We start from the raw sequence: 17,297 nt of genomic DNA, 5'->3' as shown, positions 1-17,297 counted from the left end.
GACAATTTGAGTTTCTTGATGGAAATTTACTTAATCTACATTGGCCTTAATAAGCCATTGTACCAAACTGTGCATCACATTTTAAAATGCAAATATTCTGTGATTTAAATCTGTGAAAGCAAATAAATAATTTTACACTTTTATTGTGACACATACTCTGTTCAACCCCAGAGGGAAAAGAAATGTTTCAGTAAGTTGCAAAAATAAATGGATTAAACTTCAATGGTGCTTTTCCAGTCAGACAACTTAAGATACTTTACAGCCATACTCACACACAAACATAATATTATACAGATAAGCAAATCAGAAAACGTGCACATAAAATTCTACAAAATCTCTTAAAGGTGAGAGCACTATAGTGGCACAACCAAGAACTGGAAGTCCTCCAGAATGGTGAAAAACTGGTTTGCGTTTCAGAAAGCTGCAGGAATTTCTGGCTACAATCTCCCATCTGCTTCAGACGCAACGCAGAAACATTTTCGGAAAAGGAAAATCATGCAATACTGACTAAATAAAAAAATAAAAATCTGGAGTCTCTAAAAATATGTGGGAAGTGTCATGATCTGATGATTTTTGATTATAATTACAAAACCAACACCACACCCACTGTGAAGCATTTTATTTATTTTCTTATCTGTACTTTTTAAGGTGGATAAAATCTCATTTTCTAACTCATAGCATTGTTAGACATTTATTAAATCAACTTCATATTGGTTTATTCATTCAGATTGATTAATATCAGTACACATAAAAATGGTAAAAAGAAAAGAATCTTTTGTTGATATACTGTAAAATAAGCAAATAAATGTAAATAGTGCCAAGTTACAAAATGTACTTTTACAATGCTGTTGTCATTTTCATAGGGGTGGACACTTAAAAAGTACATAAGTATAGATTGCTGTAAATAGTTGCAGGTCATTTTCTACAGTTTTTTAGTGTTCAAACTTTGTACTCAAGTTAGAACAGCACTGCTTCAGCCTATTTTTACTCAAGTAAAAATAAAAAGTAGTCGTCCAAGAAATTAGGCAAAAAATATTTCTCCCAAATCAGTTTCTTCAATAAAAAGGTTCCAACATTTTAACAAAAACTGCAGTTGCACGTCTGAGTCTGTTGAATTGTTGATTAAAACATGTTTGTTTTTCATTCAGTGGGTAGAAAATCCAGAAATTTGACTCAAGTAAGAGCAGAAATACTTCGCAATAAAATTACTCAAGTAAAAAGTACAGCGATGTAAAAAATACTCCTAAAAGTACTTTTTTTTTTTTTTTTTTCAAAAAAGCTACTCAAGTAGCCCTAAATGTAATTGAGTAAATGTAACTAGTTACTACCTAACTCTCGTTACACACACGGGAATGATAAAGCTAACATGTTGGTATGTGGGGCCCCAAAATTAAAACCTGCTTTGGGCTGCAAAAAAACTTGTGCCGGCCCTGCATATAAACCTTTTAAAATCATATATAGTATTCCGCAAAATGCAAACGATAATAAAAGTAAATAGGTAAGTGGTCGGAACGTTGCTGACCTGTTACCTCCGAGCCGGAGATGTGATAAGCAGGCCGCCCCCTCCCTCCGTCCAGCCGCCAGCAGGTCGCTTCCAGCAGGTTCAGCCACAGACTCTCAGCCGCTCACGGTAACCGCCACGCTTCTCAGGCCTTTCTGCACAGCGGAAGAAATTCACAGCCTGACTTCAGTTTAGTTGTTCACGGTACGTAGCTCTACGTTGTGTCATTTGTCGATAAATAGTGAATATAACTGCTGTGTCTTTATTATTATTATTATTATTTTTTTTTTAATAAACCGCCTCGGTCTGGTGGGTAATAGGCCTCGCCGAGGCTAGCACCCTGGTTAGCAGACTTTTTGGACACATTCTGAATATTTATGTATCTTATTTGTAAAGTCACAGTATAATTCTTGTCCTTTTTATGGCGTTAGATGGAAACTATATCCGATATTTGTCCACAGTGTTCATTCGTAAACAGGCTAATTGTTCAGCATTTCCGTTGTTTCGCTTATGAACGTTAGCATGACAGGTCGGCTAACAGGTTAGCGTAATTGACAACAACACCCCGCAGTTAACCTAAAATTACATTTACTGTTGTACAGTTTTATTATTACTAGTTATAAATGACATGTACTCATGTATTGTTAGTAGAAATAGAAAACAGCACGTTGTCAACGAGCCTTTTTAGTAGTTTTAGCTAACGTTAGCTTGTTTGCTAACCAACGCGAAGCATTAAACGCTAGCTCAATGTTTGGAGTTAGTTTTTATTATTAATCAGGTCAGAACATCAATAAGAAAAAGAAATTTAAGTATGAAAAACGACAATTGGGTTTAAAAATTGAAACAAATGAATAAACAATCAAGGCATTTTCAAATGATGCTAATATTTTGCATGTAGGTTACATGAACAGTTAGAGCAGCTTAACGTCAGTTTTTCTGGGTTAATTTACTGTAAAGCTTTTGAAGTTTTGTATTCTACTTAAAGTAGAATCTAATACGTTTCAAGATTTTTCATATTTTCGTTTTTATTTGTCAAGAAACTTTCAGCAGTGGAAATAAATATCACTTTATGTACCTTTTTCAAGTTTGTTATTGTAAAAGATCATGTTTTTATAACTAAGAACAGCAGATAAAATTATGGTATTTTATAAAGATTTAATTCAAAAATACTTTATTAATCCCAAAAGGAAATTAATTGTTGTTGTGACTCATTCAAGATTCTTGAGCGTTATTGTAGATGGTGATGGGCTGAATTGTGTTAAATCACTGGAGGAACATGATTGATCCTCTCAGTGCTGCCTGCTTTGTCCAGGTGGGTTTCTGAAGGAGACGTATGATGCTGTGGGTCAGAGGAGGCTGTTTGGCTGTCAGCCTGTTTCTGGAAAAAAAAAAGAAGCATTCTCTTAGAATTATATTTGAAACCAAACATTTTCAAATACATGTTTCTCATGTGACATCACACTTCTGTGACCTTTGTAACCGACAGCCATGTTGGTAGGTAGTTGCTATGGAGTCGCTATGACAACAATAAACAAGCCACAAGGTTAGAACTAGCTCTTGCCTCGTTACATTACAACTACCCGAGTCCTCTACCCGCCTCTGTAATACTGAGATAGATATCGGTGATATTTACTGCTGAACTAGCAACATTAGCTTAGCTAGTGGAGCTTTTATCTGCTAGCTAAGACAGACTTCTGTCCTCCATGTTGTAAACACTCTTCCTGTTCTCTAGTCAGCAGGAGATCGGCGGCAGCTTCTCCACATCGCCTGACACCTTTCGATCCTGGCAGCAGCCATTTTGTGTATATTTTTCTCTTGCACATTAGTCAGAAGTGTCCATATATTTTCTTTTTGTTGGTCTGGAAGCCATGGTTCATCTATGCATTGCACTGCGTTTGCTTGCCAATATGGCAGCGATCACTTGTGGTTCAGACTTGTGGGAACTATGTGTTGCTTTAATAATAATTTTTTCATGTCGGTGTGTTCACCTTGTTTTCAGCACTTTAATCCTGGACACTGTTTGTTTTGCTCAGGATTGAAAAGCAAGTGGACAGGTATAAAATCAGCAGATTGTTCTGGAAAACATGAACAGAGTTTTTGGTTGAAAAAGGAAATTCTGCTCTTCAGTAAATTCAAATCATAGCTGAAGTATGATTTTTGTTTTTAGTCAAACCAAAAGCATGATGTTGATCTTGGGCTATGTGTCTTATTAGTAATAAATAATTAAATTGAATTATTAATGTGTATACTGCCATAGAAAATACTCTTGTTTTTATTTGCTCCATCAGAAGTTATGTTTTTGCAACTCAAATGTTTTTTATCTTTTGTTTTAAAGTGACTTTCTGGGAACTCAGACACTTCTTAGATCAGGGTTTAAAAATATACCTGGATTTGATTAAGATGAAAAACATTTCTGTATGTATCTGATGAAGCATAATCCATTTAAATTTGAAAATCTAAATGTTATAGACCTTTAAATATTGTTTACATGCCTAAATGAGTGCATAAACCTGCTCCTTATTATCCACTTACAATAGTTCAAACTAAATATTTAGTATAAAAATGTCCAGGAATAAAATAATAAATAAGTGTATTAGCCATTTAAAAGGAAACTCTGTAAATAAGTGAATTTTCTTGTTTCAGGAAATGCCCACGATTAAACTCCAGAGCTCTGATGGGGAAATCTTTGAGGTGGACGTTGAGATCGCCAAACAGTCCGTCACCATCAAGACCATGTTAGAAGGTGAATCATCTGATTATCTGTTTCTGACATGATTTTTGCTTTTTAATGAGTATAATCATGAATGTAATGGAGATGAATGCTGGTTTCTATGTTTCCAGATTTGGGAATGGATGATGAAGGAGACGATGACCCCGTCCCCCTCCCTAATGTGAATGCTGCCATTCTCAAGAAGGTCTCTCACTCTCTGACACACACACACACACACACACACACACACACACACACACACACACACACACACACACACACACACACACACACACACACACACACCTGTTTGTGTTTAAATGTGATATCGCATATCCAACAGGATATCAAATATCCTGTTGGATATTTCAGTAACGACGTCTGTAACACGTTTTGTTGGATCTTCTCTGTATTTTTGGTCTCTGTGAATCATCCAACCGACATGAACAGTGAACATACTCCATCCTTAAAGTGTAATCTACCAGATATTAGAACCTTTAAAACAGTTAAATAGTGAACATAAATCTGTGCAACAGGTTTTGACGGTAACGTTGTTTACTCCATGATAAAACAGAATTGAACTGTGACGATAGGAGAGGATGAGACGCCAGAAGCTCTAAGTTTAGAAAAGCTTTCTGCAGTTACAGCTGATTTCACTGACTGGGAGAATCGGTTCATAAAATGGTTGCACACATTTCTTTTTACACTTGGAGATGTTGGACCAGCTGATTTAAAGCTGACCGCACCGTCAGGTTGCATGTAAATGAGCATGCTGTGTTTTCCTGCAGGTGATTCAGTGGTGCACCCATCACAAAGACGACCCTCCTCCCCCTGAGGATGACGAGAACAAGGAGAAGAGGACGGACGACATTCCTGTTTGGGACCAGGAGTTCCTCAAAGTGGACCAAGGCACCTTGTTTGAACTCATCCTGGTAAAGTAACTTTTTACAGTGTAAAACTTTAAAACGAACGCCCATCTAAACAGAAATCCCTGACCTCTCTGGTACGTCCAGCGTTTGTTCACTATGTACGCAGCAGCTACTAGCAAACTTGAGATTATTTCTCTCTTCTCAAAATAAACTGGTACCAGTTTATTCAGGAATTTCCTTCCACATGTCTTGTTTTGATCCCTTTTGGTCATAAATGATCAAACATTTTTGCTGCTCTGCCTTCAGTAAGGCTGACATTATGAGCTGAAAAACTTAAAACGATACTATTGACTGAATTATCAATCCATCCATCCATCCATCCATCTTCTTCCGCTTATCCGAGGTCGGGTCGCGGGGGTAGCAGCTTCAGAAGGGAGGCCCAGACTTCCCTCTCCCCAGCCACTTCTTCTAGCTCTTCCGGGGGAATCCCGAGGCGTTCCCAGGCCAGCCGAGAGACATAGTCCCTCCAGCGTGTCCTGGGTCTTCCCTAGGGCCTCCTCCCAGTGGGACGTGCCTGGAACACCTCACCAGGGAGGCGTCCAGGAGGCATCCTGACCAGATGCCCACCTCAACTGGCTCCTCTCGATGTGAAGGAGCAGCGGCTCTACTCTGAGTCCCTCCCGGATGACTGAGCTTCTCGCCCTATCTCTAAGGGAGAGCCCAGACACCCTACGGAGAAAACCCATTTCGGCCGCTTGTATCCGCGATCTCGTTCTTTCGGTCATGACCCAAAGCTCATGACCATAGATGAGGGTGGGAACGTAGATCAACTGGTAAATCGAGAGCTTTGCTTTTTGGCTCAGCTCTCTCTTCACCACGACGGACCGGTACAGCGCCCGCTTGACGGCAGACGCTGCGCCAATCCTCCTGTCAATCTCCCGCTCCCTTCTTCCCCCATTCGTGAACAAGATCCCGAGATACTTGAACTCCTCCACCTGGGGCAGGACACCCCCCTTGACCCGGAGAAGGCACTCTACCCTTTTCCGGCTCAAGACCATGGCCTCGGATTTGGAGGCACTGATCCCCATCCCGGCCGCTTCACACTCGGCTGCGAACCGCTCCAGCGAGAGCTGCAGATCATGACCTGATGAGGCCAGTAGGACCACATCGTCTGCAAAAAGCAGAGATGAGATTCTAAGGCCACCAAATCGGATCCCCTCAACACCTTGGCTGGTCTAGAGATTCTGTCCATGAAAGTGATGAACAGAATCGGTGACAAAGGGCAGCCCTGGCGGAGTCCAACTCTCACCGGAAACGAGCCCGACTTACTGCCAGCAATGCGGACCAGGCTCTGACACCGGTCATACAGGGACCTGACAGCCCGTATCAAAGGGCCCGGTACCCCATACTCCCGGAGAACCCCCCACAGGGCTCCCCGAGGGACACGGTCGAACGCCTTCTCCAAGTCCACAAAACACATGTAGACCGGTTGGGCGAACTCCCAGAACCCTCCAGGACCCTGCCGAGGGTGTAGAGCTGGTCCAGTGTTCCACGACCAGGACGAAAACCACACTGCTCTTCCTGGATCCGAGGTTCGACTATCCGACGGACCCTCCTCTCCAGGACCCCTGAATAGACCTTGCCAGGGAGGCTTAAGAGTGTGACCCCTCTATAATTAGAGCACACCCTCCGGTCCCCCTTTTTGAACAGGGGGACCACCACCCCAGTCTGCCAATCCAGGGGAACTGCCCCCGATGTCCATGCAATATTGCAGAGTCGCGTCAGCCAACACAACCCTACAACATCCAGAGCCTTAAGGAACTCCGGGCGGATCTCATCCACTCCCGGGGCCTTGCCACTGAATTATCAATATCAGTGGATATTGATAATTATTGATTAGTTTTTTCTCTTAAATATCTGAAACAGCCAAATCGGTGGTGTGACGTTTCCTGCTTTATCCAAGCCAAATAGTTGAGTTGAAATAATCTTATTTTAAGTTTAAATGAGGACAGATGGTTGATGAGTTGATGTGGGCAGCAGGACGGGTAAACAGGCCCATCATGTGAGAGGAAACCCGAGAGCGGACCTGGTACTGGTCCCTCACTGAGACTCCCAAAGAGAAAGATGAGCTGATGAACCTTCACCCTCCACCTGCGTTCATAACCACAAACCCTAAGGAGGCTTCATCACTTTAAAGGATATTTAATGAGGGATAAATACACTTAAATAATTATTTTTGATGTAAAATTGGCTGTATGACAACCTGGAATAAAATCAGTTTTTACCCTAAAATTTAGAACTAATATAACACAATGGTGTTTAATTAAAAAGCATCAAAAAGCATTAATTTCTACTGCTAAAAAATAAAACAAAAATGTTAAGACCCAACAATGGTATTTAAAACTGTAATTTTAATACATAAGCGTATAGATATTTTTGCAGTGTAATCTTGAATAAACAGTTAGTCATATAAAATTTAAGTCGGTGTCTGTTTAAAAATATTTTTAACGCGATAAACAGTTGTGGAATATAAAACCCGCTGAATATATTGACGTTATTGAGCAGAATATTACGACTACTTGAGGTTCTGGAGAAGCTAACCCCGAAGCTAATACTAGCTGGCTAGTTAGCTTAGCTCGGTTGGCAACATTAAACTGTGCTTAACAGACACAATGCTGTAGATTTTTATCATGGCAGCTTTAGCTTGAAAAGAACATTACCTTATTAACAGTAAAAGGAGGTGAGCTTTAGTTTCCATGGATGGTTAAGAGGAACAACTGAGCCGGACTGGACTCAGTAAGTGCAGGTCTGATCCGGCTTAAGCCCCGCCCACCTTCCAGAACCTTCTCCCATAAGTGACGCAACCCAAGCTGGGAAAGATGGCGGCATGAAATAAGTTTATTGATTTTATTTTACATTTTTATTTTATTTTTTTAAATTACTGATTAATAATTTTTTTATGTGTTTAAAACATATTAAACATGTCATTGCAAATGATAAACTTTTAAAAACACAACCTCTTTAAGCTTTTAATTTTTAAATTGCCTGATTTTATAGTACATTTGTTGTTAGAACTTTACTCCTAGCAGAAATGTACCACTGAGCCTGAAATGAATGTTGGGCTCAGATTTTCCTTTGTTGCTGTTTTGGTGTAGAACCAGTTCATCCCCTCACCGCCTCGCCTCGCCTCGCCTCATGCTGCTGCTCTTTATTTTTCTCGTCTGTTTAGGCCGCTAACTATTTGGACATCAAAGGCCTCTTAGATGTCACCTGCAAGACAGTGGCCAACATGATCAAAGGCAAAACCCCAGAAGAGATCAGGAAGACTTTCAACATCAAAAATGATTTCACAGAGGAGGAGGAGGCCCAGGTACTTACTGTTCTTTATTAAAACATAGAATGAGATCATTTTATTCGCTCGAGGCAAAACGAGAGTTCACCTGCCGGTTGTTTTGTGCGCAGGTACGCAAAGAAAACCAGTGGTGTGAAGAAAAATAAAGCGGAGAATCCTGCCAACACTACCACACTGAAAGGATTGTCCCTGCTTACTGGTTGCACTGGCGTTGTTCATACTTGTTAATATTTTACTTTTAGGATATTGACAGCCACTTTGCTCTCTAGTTCCCTTCATTTCTGTTTCCCAATAATAGCATGACCATTTTAACTTGCCTGTGTGGTGTCATTAATTTAAAGATAAAATGCTTATTACTGTTTTCACACACTCATATTTGTGGATCTACATAAAATATAGTCCTGTTCTCATGGCTTTGTCTCCTTGAAGAAGAAAACAACATCCCTCCTTCCAGATTGTCCTTCTTTTTAGTTGCTCTAGTTGTCTTTTTTTTTTTTACTGGAGATTATTCTTTTAGGTTCATTGTATTAAATAAAGTTACATTTTTGACAATGGAAAAACCAAGGGTGAAAGTGATTTTTGCTCCGCATTGGCTGTTTAAACCTGGAAGGCGACTTGTTAGGAGAAATGAAGTTGGAAGTTGCTAAATGTTTTTGCGTTTTCACCTTCATCACAGCATTGACTCATAAATTTGTGTATTAAATGGGACACTTTCAGCTTAGCTGTGATGCTGGTTTTTTTAGCTGGATAAACGCACTGAAGGAGTTAATAAAACCTTTCAAATTAATGTGGCGTCGTCTTTCTGTTTGGAGTCACCAGTTTCAGTTGAGAAGTTTCTCTAAATGTCCTTCAATCATGCAGCTGCTCATAAGTGAAGCTTTTATATATTTACATTTATTTTTCAGCTGTAACAGTGATTACTATATAGAAATTTCACTTTTTCAATTGAATTACTAAAATAAAACAATCTGGTAGTTTAAGATGTAAATGTACAACAGGAATATCAGATATTGTGATAATTCTTTTACATTGGGCTGATTAGGACATAATTTTGTTCTAAACACAAGAGTACAATTGGATAAGAATTTATCCATTATACTGTTTCTGTGGTAGTACAGTAGTTCATATTTAAAGTTAAGCTCAGACTGTTAGTTTTGTTTCTATTAAATAACTTGTAGTTTTCAGTAGTGATTTACTCTAAAGCCAGGCTGCGTACAAAGCCTTACTTACCTTTTTAGGAATCCATCCATCCAGTGTCGAAGCTCACTTCTTTTGGTGTTTAAAAATGAGAAATTTTAGTTTGCGAAAAAAATAAATGCAATATTTCTTGATTTACAACTATCCCCATTGAAAAAAAATAAGCCTGCAGCCTTAAACATAAAAAAAAACACTTTTAATAACATCAAACAAAAACCATACATCAGAGGGGTTCAAAGCATGAAAGTACAAAGGCATCTTCCAGTTGTTTCTGCCTGCAGTCTGAACGTTTACACCTTTTAACAACCACTTTTCTTTTACCACAACAGCGCCACCTGCTGGAGAAGAGTGGTGCAAAAGCTCAGCCTACACTTAACTGCAGTCAGAAGCTGCGAGAAAACGGTGAAATGAAAACCTGTCTCGAAATGTAACATTACAGTTGGAACATGCAGACTGACAACAAAATATAGTTTGAAGGCTTCTGCAGTAATACTGGACCACAAAAAAGGGTAAAATTTTGCACAAAAAGACAAAAAACATATTGCTTTTAGAAAAAAGTGGAAACTAATATTTTTTTCAAAAAGAATTTACCCTTTTGTTCCATAAAAACATACAAAAGTTATTTATTATAATATAAAACTTTACAAGACAATGCAATATAATAGTACCCATCGGTCACAGATTAGTTTGCGGAGCTGCAGAGAAAGAAAAAACAAATCTTAAAGAAACATATGACCTTAAAAATGACACGAGATTCATACACAAAAAAAGTAAAAAACAAAATGTAAAAATGTAACAGTGAAGCTGGAGAATAGAAGCCTAAAAGTGCTAAAAGAAGTGGCTTGGGAGTTTACCTCCTCTGGAAATACAAACATAAAAGATAGGAATACTTTTCCCAGGAATCAGAGGTCCTGCTGGTCAGACGGGTCCAGAAGAGATAATGAGATGAAAAACATGAATAATTCATCTTAAGGTTACAAAGAGAGCACCAACTCTGAGGAGGAACCGTCCTGAAACAAAAACCGACCAGAACTCAAACGGTTTGAGCCAAAACAAGAAGATTATGAAAAAGTCTTTTCCACCTTTTGCCACATTATAAATCAATATATTTTAACAGGAGTGTATGTGACGGATCAATAAAAAATACAAACAAATAGTTCAGATGTGCTGTTTCCATTTTACACACATTTGCTCTGATTCTCTTGAATGTTGAAAAAATGAAGTTCAGTCCTGGAAGAAAACTTGAGTCTGAAAAATAATTTAACATATCATAATAATTTATCATATAATCAATAATCATTTGCACCTGTCAGCAGGCTGGTCACAATAATCAATAAATCACATTAAAATGAACTCAATAATCTCCATTTGCATAATTTATCATTTTCCTACCAAAACTGGATGTTAAGTTTTCAGTCTGATGCTTTTGTTTACAGTGACTTCATGATTCATTTTATTTGTTTCTCTTGTTTGGTTTATTTATTTTAGATATTTAAAATGTCTTCCAGTTCCAGTTCATTAGAATTGAAAGTTTATTGATCTTTGACAATCTGTTCTAGCATTGTTATTCTTCTTCTTCTTCTTCTTCTTCTTATTATTATTATTATGCCATTACCGTTGTTTAGGTTGTTAATGGTCTCAAAACAAGAATATCATCATTTATTGCAATAACTTCTGGGACAATTTATCGTTCCACAAGTCTGACCTGGAAGTGATCGCCGCCATCTTGGTAGGCAAGCACCTGGCTTCGAAATTAACAAAATGAAAGTTTATAGACACTCCTGACCGACATGCAAGAAAAAAATGTGAACAAAATGTAGCTGATGGGATGGAAACACGTCAGACGATGTGGAGAAGCTGCTTCCGATCCGCTGTGACAGAATTCACTAATTAGTGAACAGGAAGTGTTTCAGCATGGAGGAGCTTCAGACAGTCGATGTTTAAACGGATTTATAAAGGACGTAAGAACTCTTCAGGTGAAGAACAAGGTTCTGGTGACTGGCAGAGTGAGTACATGTACGTAGGCTACATGTCCGTCTTAGCCGATAAAAGCTACGTTAGCTAAGCTAATGTAGCTTAGCTGACGCCTTGTCGCAACAAGGCGAGAGCTAATTCTAAGCTTGTGGCTTGTTTGTTGTTGTCATAGCAACTGCCTACCAAGATGGCTGTCAGCTATGAAGTTCCAGGAAGTGACGTCACATGAGAGCTGTGGATTTATTAGTAATTGTGACAGGCCTCTGAAGCGTTAAGCACAAGGTGAACAGCTTTAGCCGTGTTGTTCTCATGTCGCTACGGTGGAAACGGAAACTTTTGGAAAATCACGACTGGAGGATGAAAGGTGAAGGGAGGCGACCAGGAGGATCTTCCTTCCTTTGGGGGAGCCGAGGAGGAGAGTAGCGAGGCGGGAGGGCCGCGGCGATCAGTGAGTCTCTGTTAGCACTTTGAGAGAAAGTCCCGCCACCTTGGCGGCGGACAGCGCCGAGGAGCACAGCGTCTGCTTGGCCGACAGTTCCAGGGTCGCGGTCGGGACGAGGTGGCAGAGGTCGGCCCGCTTGCCGGCGGACTGCTCCGACGGGAAGCGAGGGTGCGAGCGCGTGTGTGAGGAGCGGCGCGTGGAGGGGGAGGGCGGCGGGGAGCCGCGCGGGGACGGGGGCGCCTGCCGGTAGAGGCGGAGGCGCGCGGGACACGGGGACGGGGGCGAGTCTATAGCACTTAGATCTGAAGAAGATGGGCTGGGGCAGCCTCCTCCTTGAAGGTAGCGAATGCACTTCTTTTTCCTCCTAGGAACAGTCAGAGAGAGTTATCTGTGAATAAAGTGTGGAGACGTCAGCAGCGTTCAGTGGAGGCGCAGAATCACAGTGATCAATGAACACAAGACGGCATGGAGACAAAATGAATTTCTGCTTCAAAACTGACATGAGACATTTATCAGAGAGCAAAACGGGCAATAAATCAATGAATCACACGATAAATGATTTACAATAATGTGTAATAAATGATCACAAACTGCTGGTGTTCATCCTAATAATTACATTCTAATGTAGTAAATCCTGTAAATTAAAACTTTTGGTCTTTAGTTTCCTGTTCAGACTCTTTGGTCTTAACCTTTGCATTCAAGAAAAAAATGATTTTATTAAATAATGCGGTTTTATTACATTATAATGCACAATGTTATTACTTTATAACATATTGTGGTGATATTACTTAATGCGGCATCAAATAAATCAATAAGTCACATGATAAATGTAAAAAAGCTCAATAATTTTCATGATTTATCGTCTTTCAGGATGATAAAGTTTTCAGTCTGGCGATTTGTTTTTTTTAAGGATAATTTTGACTTCATAATTCATTTCATTTGTTATTTCTGCTGTTTTGTTTATTTTTGGATTTTAAAATGTTTTTCAGTTTCAGTTAAATGTTCAGCAGAAAAACACAAAATATTACCAAATATTTTGGTTTAATTTCTTGTGTAAATTTCTTAGAACATTTGAAATAAGATTAAAAACTAACTTTAAAACCTTTGAGTGAAATATATGAGCTTGTTTTAAATCAATAATTCCTTAAAATTATTGGATGAAAAAGTTGGCAGATTGTTTAACTGATCTGCAAATGGATCTAAATCATCAATATTAAGGAATTATTGACTTAAAACAAGCTCATATGTTTCACTGAAACGTTTGTTTTAAGTTAGTTTTTCTTATTTCAAGTTCACTAAAATATTTTAACTAGAAACTAAGACAAAATACTTGGTAAGATTTTGTGTTTTTTTGCAGTGTACAATAATTTACTGAGCTGTTCGACGATGATTTCAATAAAAGGTAAATTTTTTAGTTTTAGTTGAGGAAATCGTCTGTCTGATGAGCCGGCGCAGCGTCTCTTTGAACGAAGCGACGTCGTCTGAAGGTTTGGACGCGGCTGTTGTAAGACGATCAGATCGTGTTTTCCTGCTGCGCTCTGTGAGATGTTACGTTTAAAGCAGACCTCCATACCATCAAAGCAGCTAACAGGATCCCAAGATCATCACCAGAACATGAAATGAGTCACCAGGTTCAACCGCAAACTGAGGCGCTGCGCCATATTTAGACTCAGAGGAGGAACTCTGCAGTAGAAAGTGATTCTAAATGTCAGAGTTCACCATCAAAAGACGCTCGTCACCACATCGCAGGGATGGAGAAAGTAGAAAGCAGATGGGCATGAGAAGATGCAGCGCTGCAGGGAGTGTATGTGTGTGTGTGTGAAGCTGTGGTGATAAGGCTTAAAACCACATTCAGCCCCCTTTGTTCTCTCAATCAGAAACACACACTCAGGTTTCCATGACGCAACAGCGGGGAAGACGGCGGAGCGAGTGTTTCATGTTAGATTCCCGGCTCCTGCAGACTAGCCGTGGACCGCGGTCGACCCCCTGCAGCTCCGCCGTTGTTACAGATCCTGACGCACAGAGAAACGGCCGGGTGGGTGGGAGCTGCTGCCCTCTAGTGGCTCAACCTCCAGAAAACTAAAGGAGGTGAAATATCCACGGAAACATCCGCAACAAAAATCATAAAACTAGCATTTATTCCAAGCAGAGGAGGCAGAATATCCAAAACTGAACTCAAGTAGGACATTTTTACTAAAGCAAAAGTAAAAAGTATTTGGTAAAAACTCAAGCTGCTGATCAAATGATCAATCATTTAAAATTTAAAGATGACATCATCAGACGGACCAAAATCTAAAGTTAAGTAGAAATTTTGGTATTTTAAAGATCAAAATGACAATAATTCATATAAGTAACAAAAATAAAATCAGGCAAAAGAAAATGTTTCCAGGTTGAAAGACAGACGATCTAATTATCGGTGATTATTAGCTCCGGTTTCTGGCAAAATAATTTTATGAACCAATAATAAGGAAACGTTTTTTTTACCTGCAGCACACAATCTCACTTTTATGCATTAAATGCACAAACAATAAATGTCCAGACAGAAACTGGCTAATGAAAACCAGCAGAAACGTTTTTATGTTTATGCAGTTTTGAAAAAACAGTTTCTGTAGTTTTGTAGATAAAGCAACAGAAATGAAAGAAGTTAAATTCAAAATGAAAATCTTTTAGATTGTGTTTTATTTCCTCAGTGATTTAAAGCTGAATTCTTCTAGTCTCAGGTCAGACCCGGTGTGTTTGGGTTTGGATCAGCAGGTTAGTGACAGACGACATGCAGAGCTCAGAAAGTGAGCGATCCCCGAGAGACAGAGCTGATCATGAAGAAAGTTTCTTTTGTTGTTTTTGGGCCTGGGAGAAATATTCACACCCAGCCGGTCCCGAGTTTGACTGACAGACCGGCCCAGCGGCTCCGGTCCAAACGTTTACAGGTAACAATATTCAGCAACTCTTGCTATATCTAAAAACATTTCAGACAAAAAAACTGCAATCGGTGCATCGATAACCTTCCCTGAGTCGGGAAAACCGTTGGGAACAGTTTTTATCCCAAACAGAGAAATGAAAGTTTAAAACTTTTTTTTTTTTTCCACTTCATAAATATTATCACAGAAAAATCCATAACAAACACGTTAAATGTTGCAGCTGTAATGTGATAAAAATCAAAAACGATTACTGCTGATACAGATATTGGCCAATACTGATATTTTTTGGTCTGAAATTTTGCTAAATGTAGCAAGAAAGTCTCTGAGTTGGTAACAAGAGCCGGTCTGTCAGTCTAACCGCTCACTGCGGAGCAGAAGAGGTCCGACGATGACTTTAGACCTTTGCTGAGGTAGAAAATATCGGCTTCACATGGAAGTATCGGCCGATCACCGAACTCTCAGAATTAAGGAAATCAGTTCCTATGAAAAACAGGAGAAACGATACGGATGAGTAAATCTGGAGGTGAAACTGTAGCGGCTGATCAGAGTGAAGTGATGACCGCCTCCATGGCCGCTCTGTCTCCTCAGAAAGGCTGAATCAGACTGAAGTGATGGTGAGGAGTGGAGGTGGAGGTGGAGGAATGTCGGTTACACACCTGCAGGGACCGCACCAGTCCGTTTGTTGGTTGAGGCCGAAGCGAGCCCGGCATTTCTTAGGAGAGCCCGGGTCTGAGCGCACAATGCACAGCATGCAGGAGAACAGGAGGAAAAGCAAAAAATAGATGTAACAAACAGAAAGGAGTGAAGGAAGAGGGGAAAGTTAGAGGGTCACAGGAAAAACAAAAAACAGCGAGAGGAGAGATACAGAAGAGAAAAGAGCCAAAACTGTTAGTAGCACAACGCGACAGTGACAAACAGCACAGATGCAGTTAATGTCGCTCAGATTAAACTCTCTGAGGAAAGCAGCCGTGCAAAAAAAAAAAAAAAAAACAAGACAGAAAAACCTTCATGTTCTGCAAAGAGCAGCAAACAAAAACCTTCATGTTCTGCAAAGAGCAGCAAACAAAAACCTTCATGTTCTGCAGAGAGCAGCAAACAAAAACCTTCATGTTCTGCAGAGAGCAGCAAACAGAAATGCTTTTTCATTCAGAGCCTGGATTCATGGGAAACGTCCAAACTCCTGGATTTACACTTTTCTAATTCAGGTTGCATGGAAAGCAGAGTGGGTTGGTGGTTTGACGTTAGAGACACTTCCTGCCTCAAACAGTGAGCTGCAGCACCAACGCAGCACAAAGTTTCTGCTCATTCTGCCAGCAGCGTTTATGCAGAGATGTTTACCTGTGTTGGAGTCCTGCTGCTTCTCCCGTTTTCTCCTTTTCTTCTTGCCCTGTGGGAAAAACACAAACAAAAGATTTATCAAGTTAATTTAGTTTATTTTTAGACACACAGTAATAACAACATGCACTGCAAAAACACAAAGGGTTACTGAGTAACGTTGGTTTAGTTTCTAGAACAAACATCTTAGTTCACTTGAAATAAGACAAAACTAACTAACAAATAACTTTTCAGCAAAATATGAGTTTGTTTTATGTCAATAATTCCCTAATGTTGATGAAAAAGTTCTGCTGGCAGATTATTTAATTTATAACAAGACATTTTTTATGTCTATAAAGTGAAGTGAAATAATCTAACTCTTATATCTTATATCTTGCTGAAAAGTTATTCATAAGTTAGTTTTGTCTCATTTCAAGTGTCCGAAGATATTTGAATTAGAAACAGAACTACTTGGTAAAATGTTGTGTTTTTGCAGTGTACAGTCTGATTCCACTGTGCATGATCAAATATTTTCAGTATATATAACCTTGCAAAAGTATTAATATCCAATGAACCATTTAAATAAATGCTCCCTTCAAAGTTAATGAAACAGTTTGAAATCTTTGTTTTTGCTGTTGAGATTTTAAAGATATAATTTCTTTTTAAATGCAGGTCAATATAATCTGAAATAACTCAATTTAAACGATAAAAATGTTGATTGTTTTTATCTGGAAAATCATAATTTTGAAGTAATGAAAGTATAAAGGTCATCAAAAGTTTACAGAATCCCACAGTGGTCACAAACAAAACGCATGAAACATTTATTACCTAAAATTAAAAAAAATCAGCCGACTGGATGTTTGACTCACTTTCAGCTTAAGTGCAAAAACACAAAATTTTACCAAGTAACTTTGGTCTAATTTCTAGTGCAGATTTCTTCCTGCACTTGGCAAAACTAGCCAACAAACAAGCATTCAGTAAGAAACATCAGTTTATTTAAATCAATAATTCCTTCATGTT

At 39.2% G+C, this 17,297-nt stretch overlaps 2 protein-coding genes across 7 annotated transcripts in view; one reads left to right on the top strand and one right to left on the bottom strand.

The window, feature by feature from the left end:
- The first annotated feature begins 1,538 nt into the window (after positions 1–1,538).
- skp1 (S-phase kinase-associated protein 1) lies at positions 1,539–9,219 on the top strand. Its single transcript, XM_032575917.1, has 6 exons — positions 1,539–1,705; positions 4,145–4,244; positions 4,343–4,416; positions 5,000–5,143; positions 8,310–8,450; positions 8,543–9,219. Exons 2-6 carry the CDS (start codon positions 4,148–4,150, stop codon positions 8,576–8,578), a joined length of 492 nt encoding a protein of 163 aa, XP_032431808.1. The 5' UTR covers positions 1,539–1,705; positions 4,145–4,147; the 3' UTR covers positions 8,579–9,219.
- A 2,004-nt stretch (positions 9,220–11,223) lies between these two features.
- The window catches only part of tcf7 (transcription factor 7), a 76,101-nt gene continuing 70,027 nt past the window's right edge, over positions 11,224–17,297 (bottom strand). For 5 of the 6 annotated variants that reach the window (XM_032575910.1, XM_032575911.1, XM_032575912.1 and 2 more), the window contains 3 exons: positions 16,302–16,350; positions 15,620–15,692; positions 11,224–12,409 (listed from right to left, as the gene is read on the bottom strand). In XM_032575910.1, the coding sequence (XP_032431801.1) occupies positions 12,049–12,409; positions 15,620–15,692; positions 16,302–16,350 (483 nt within the window). In that variant the 3' untranslated portion in view covers positions 11,224–12,048. The other variant, XM_032575916.1, reaches the window with a different exon arrangement.

This window comes from Xiphophorus hellerii, chromosome 11 (assembly GCF_003331165.1).
Source record: "Xiphophorus hellerii strain 12219 chromosome 11, Xiphophorus_hellerii-4.1, whole genome shotgun sequence".
Lineage (NCBI taxonomy): Eukaryota > Metazoa > Chordata > Actinopteri > Cyprinodontiformes > Poeciliidae > Xiphophorus > Xiphophorus hellerii.
This window is presented reverse-complemented; position numbering and strand designations above follow the sequence as displayed.

What these genes read in the sequence shown, in the direction of transcription:
- skp1 (XM_032575917.1), top strand. Translation starts at nt 4,148, where the DNA reads ATGCCCACGATTAAACTCCAGAGCTCTGATGGGGAAATCTTTGAGGTG. An exon ending in CATCAAGACCATGTTAGAAG is followed by an intron (nt 4,245 to 4,342) that starts GTGAATCATCTG and finishes CTATGTTTCCAG; the next exon opens with ATTTGGGAATGGATGATGAA. An exon ending in CAGAGGAGGAGGAGGCCCAG is followed by an intron (nt 8,451 to 8,542) that starts GTACTTACTGTT and finishes TTTTGTGCGCAG; the next exon opens with GTACGCAAAGAAAACCAGTG.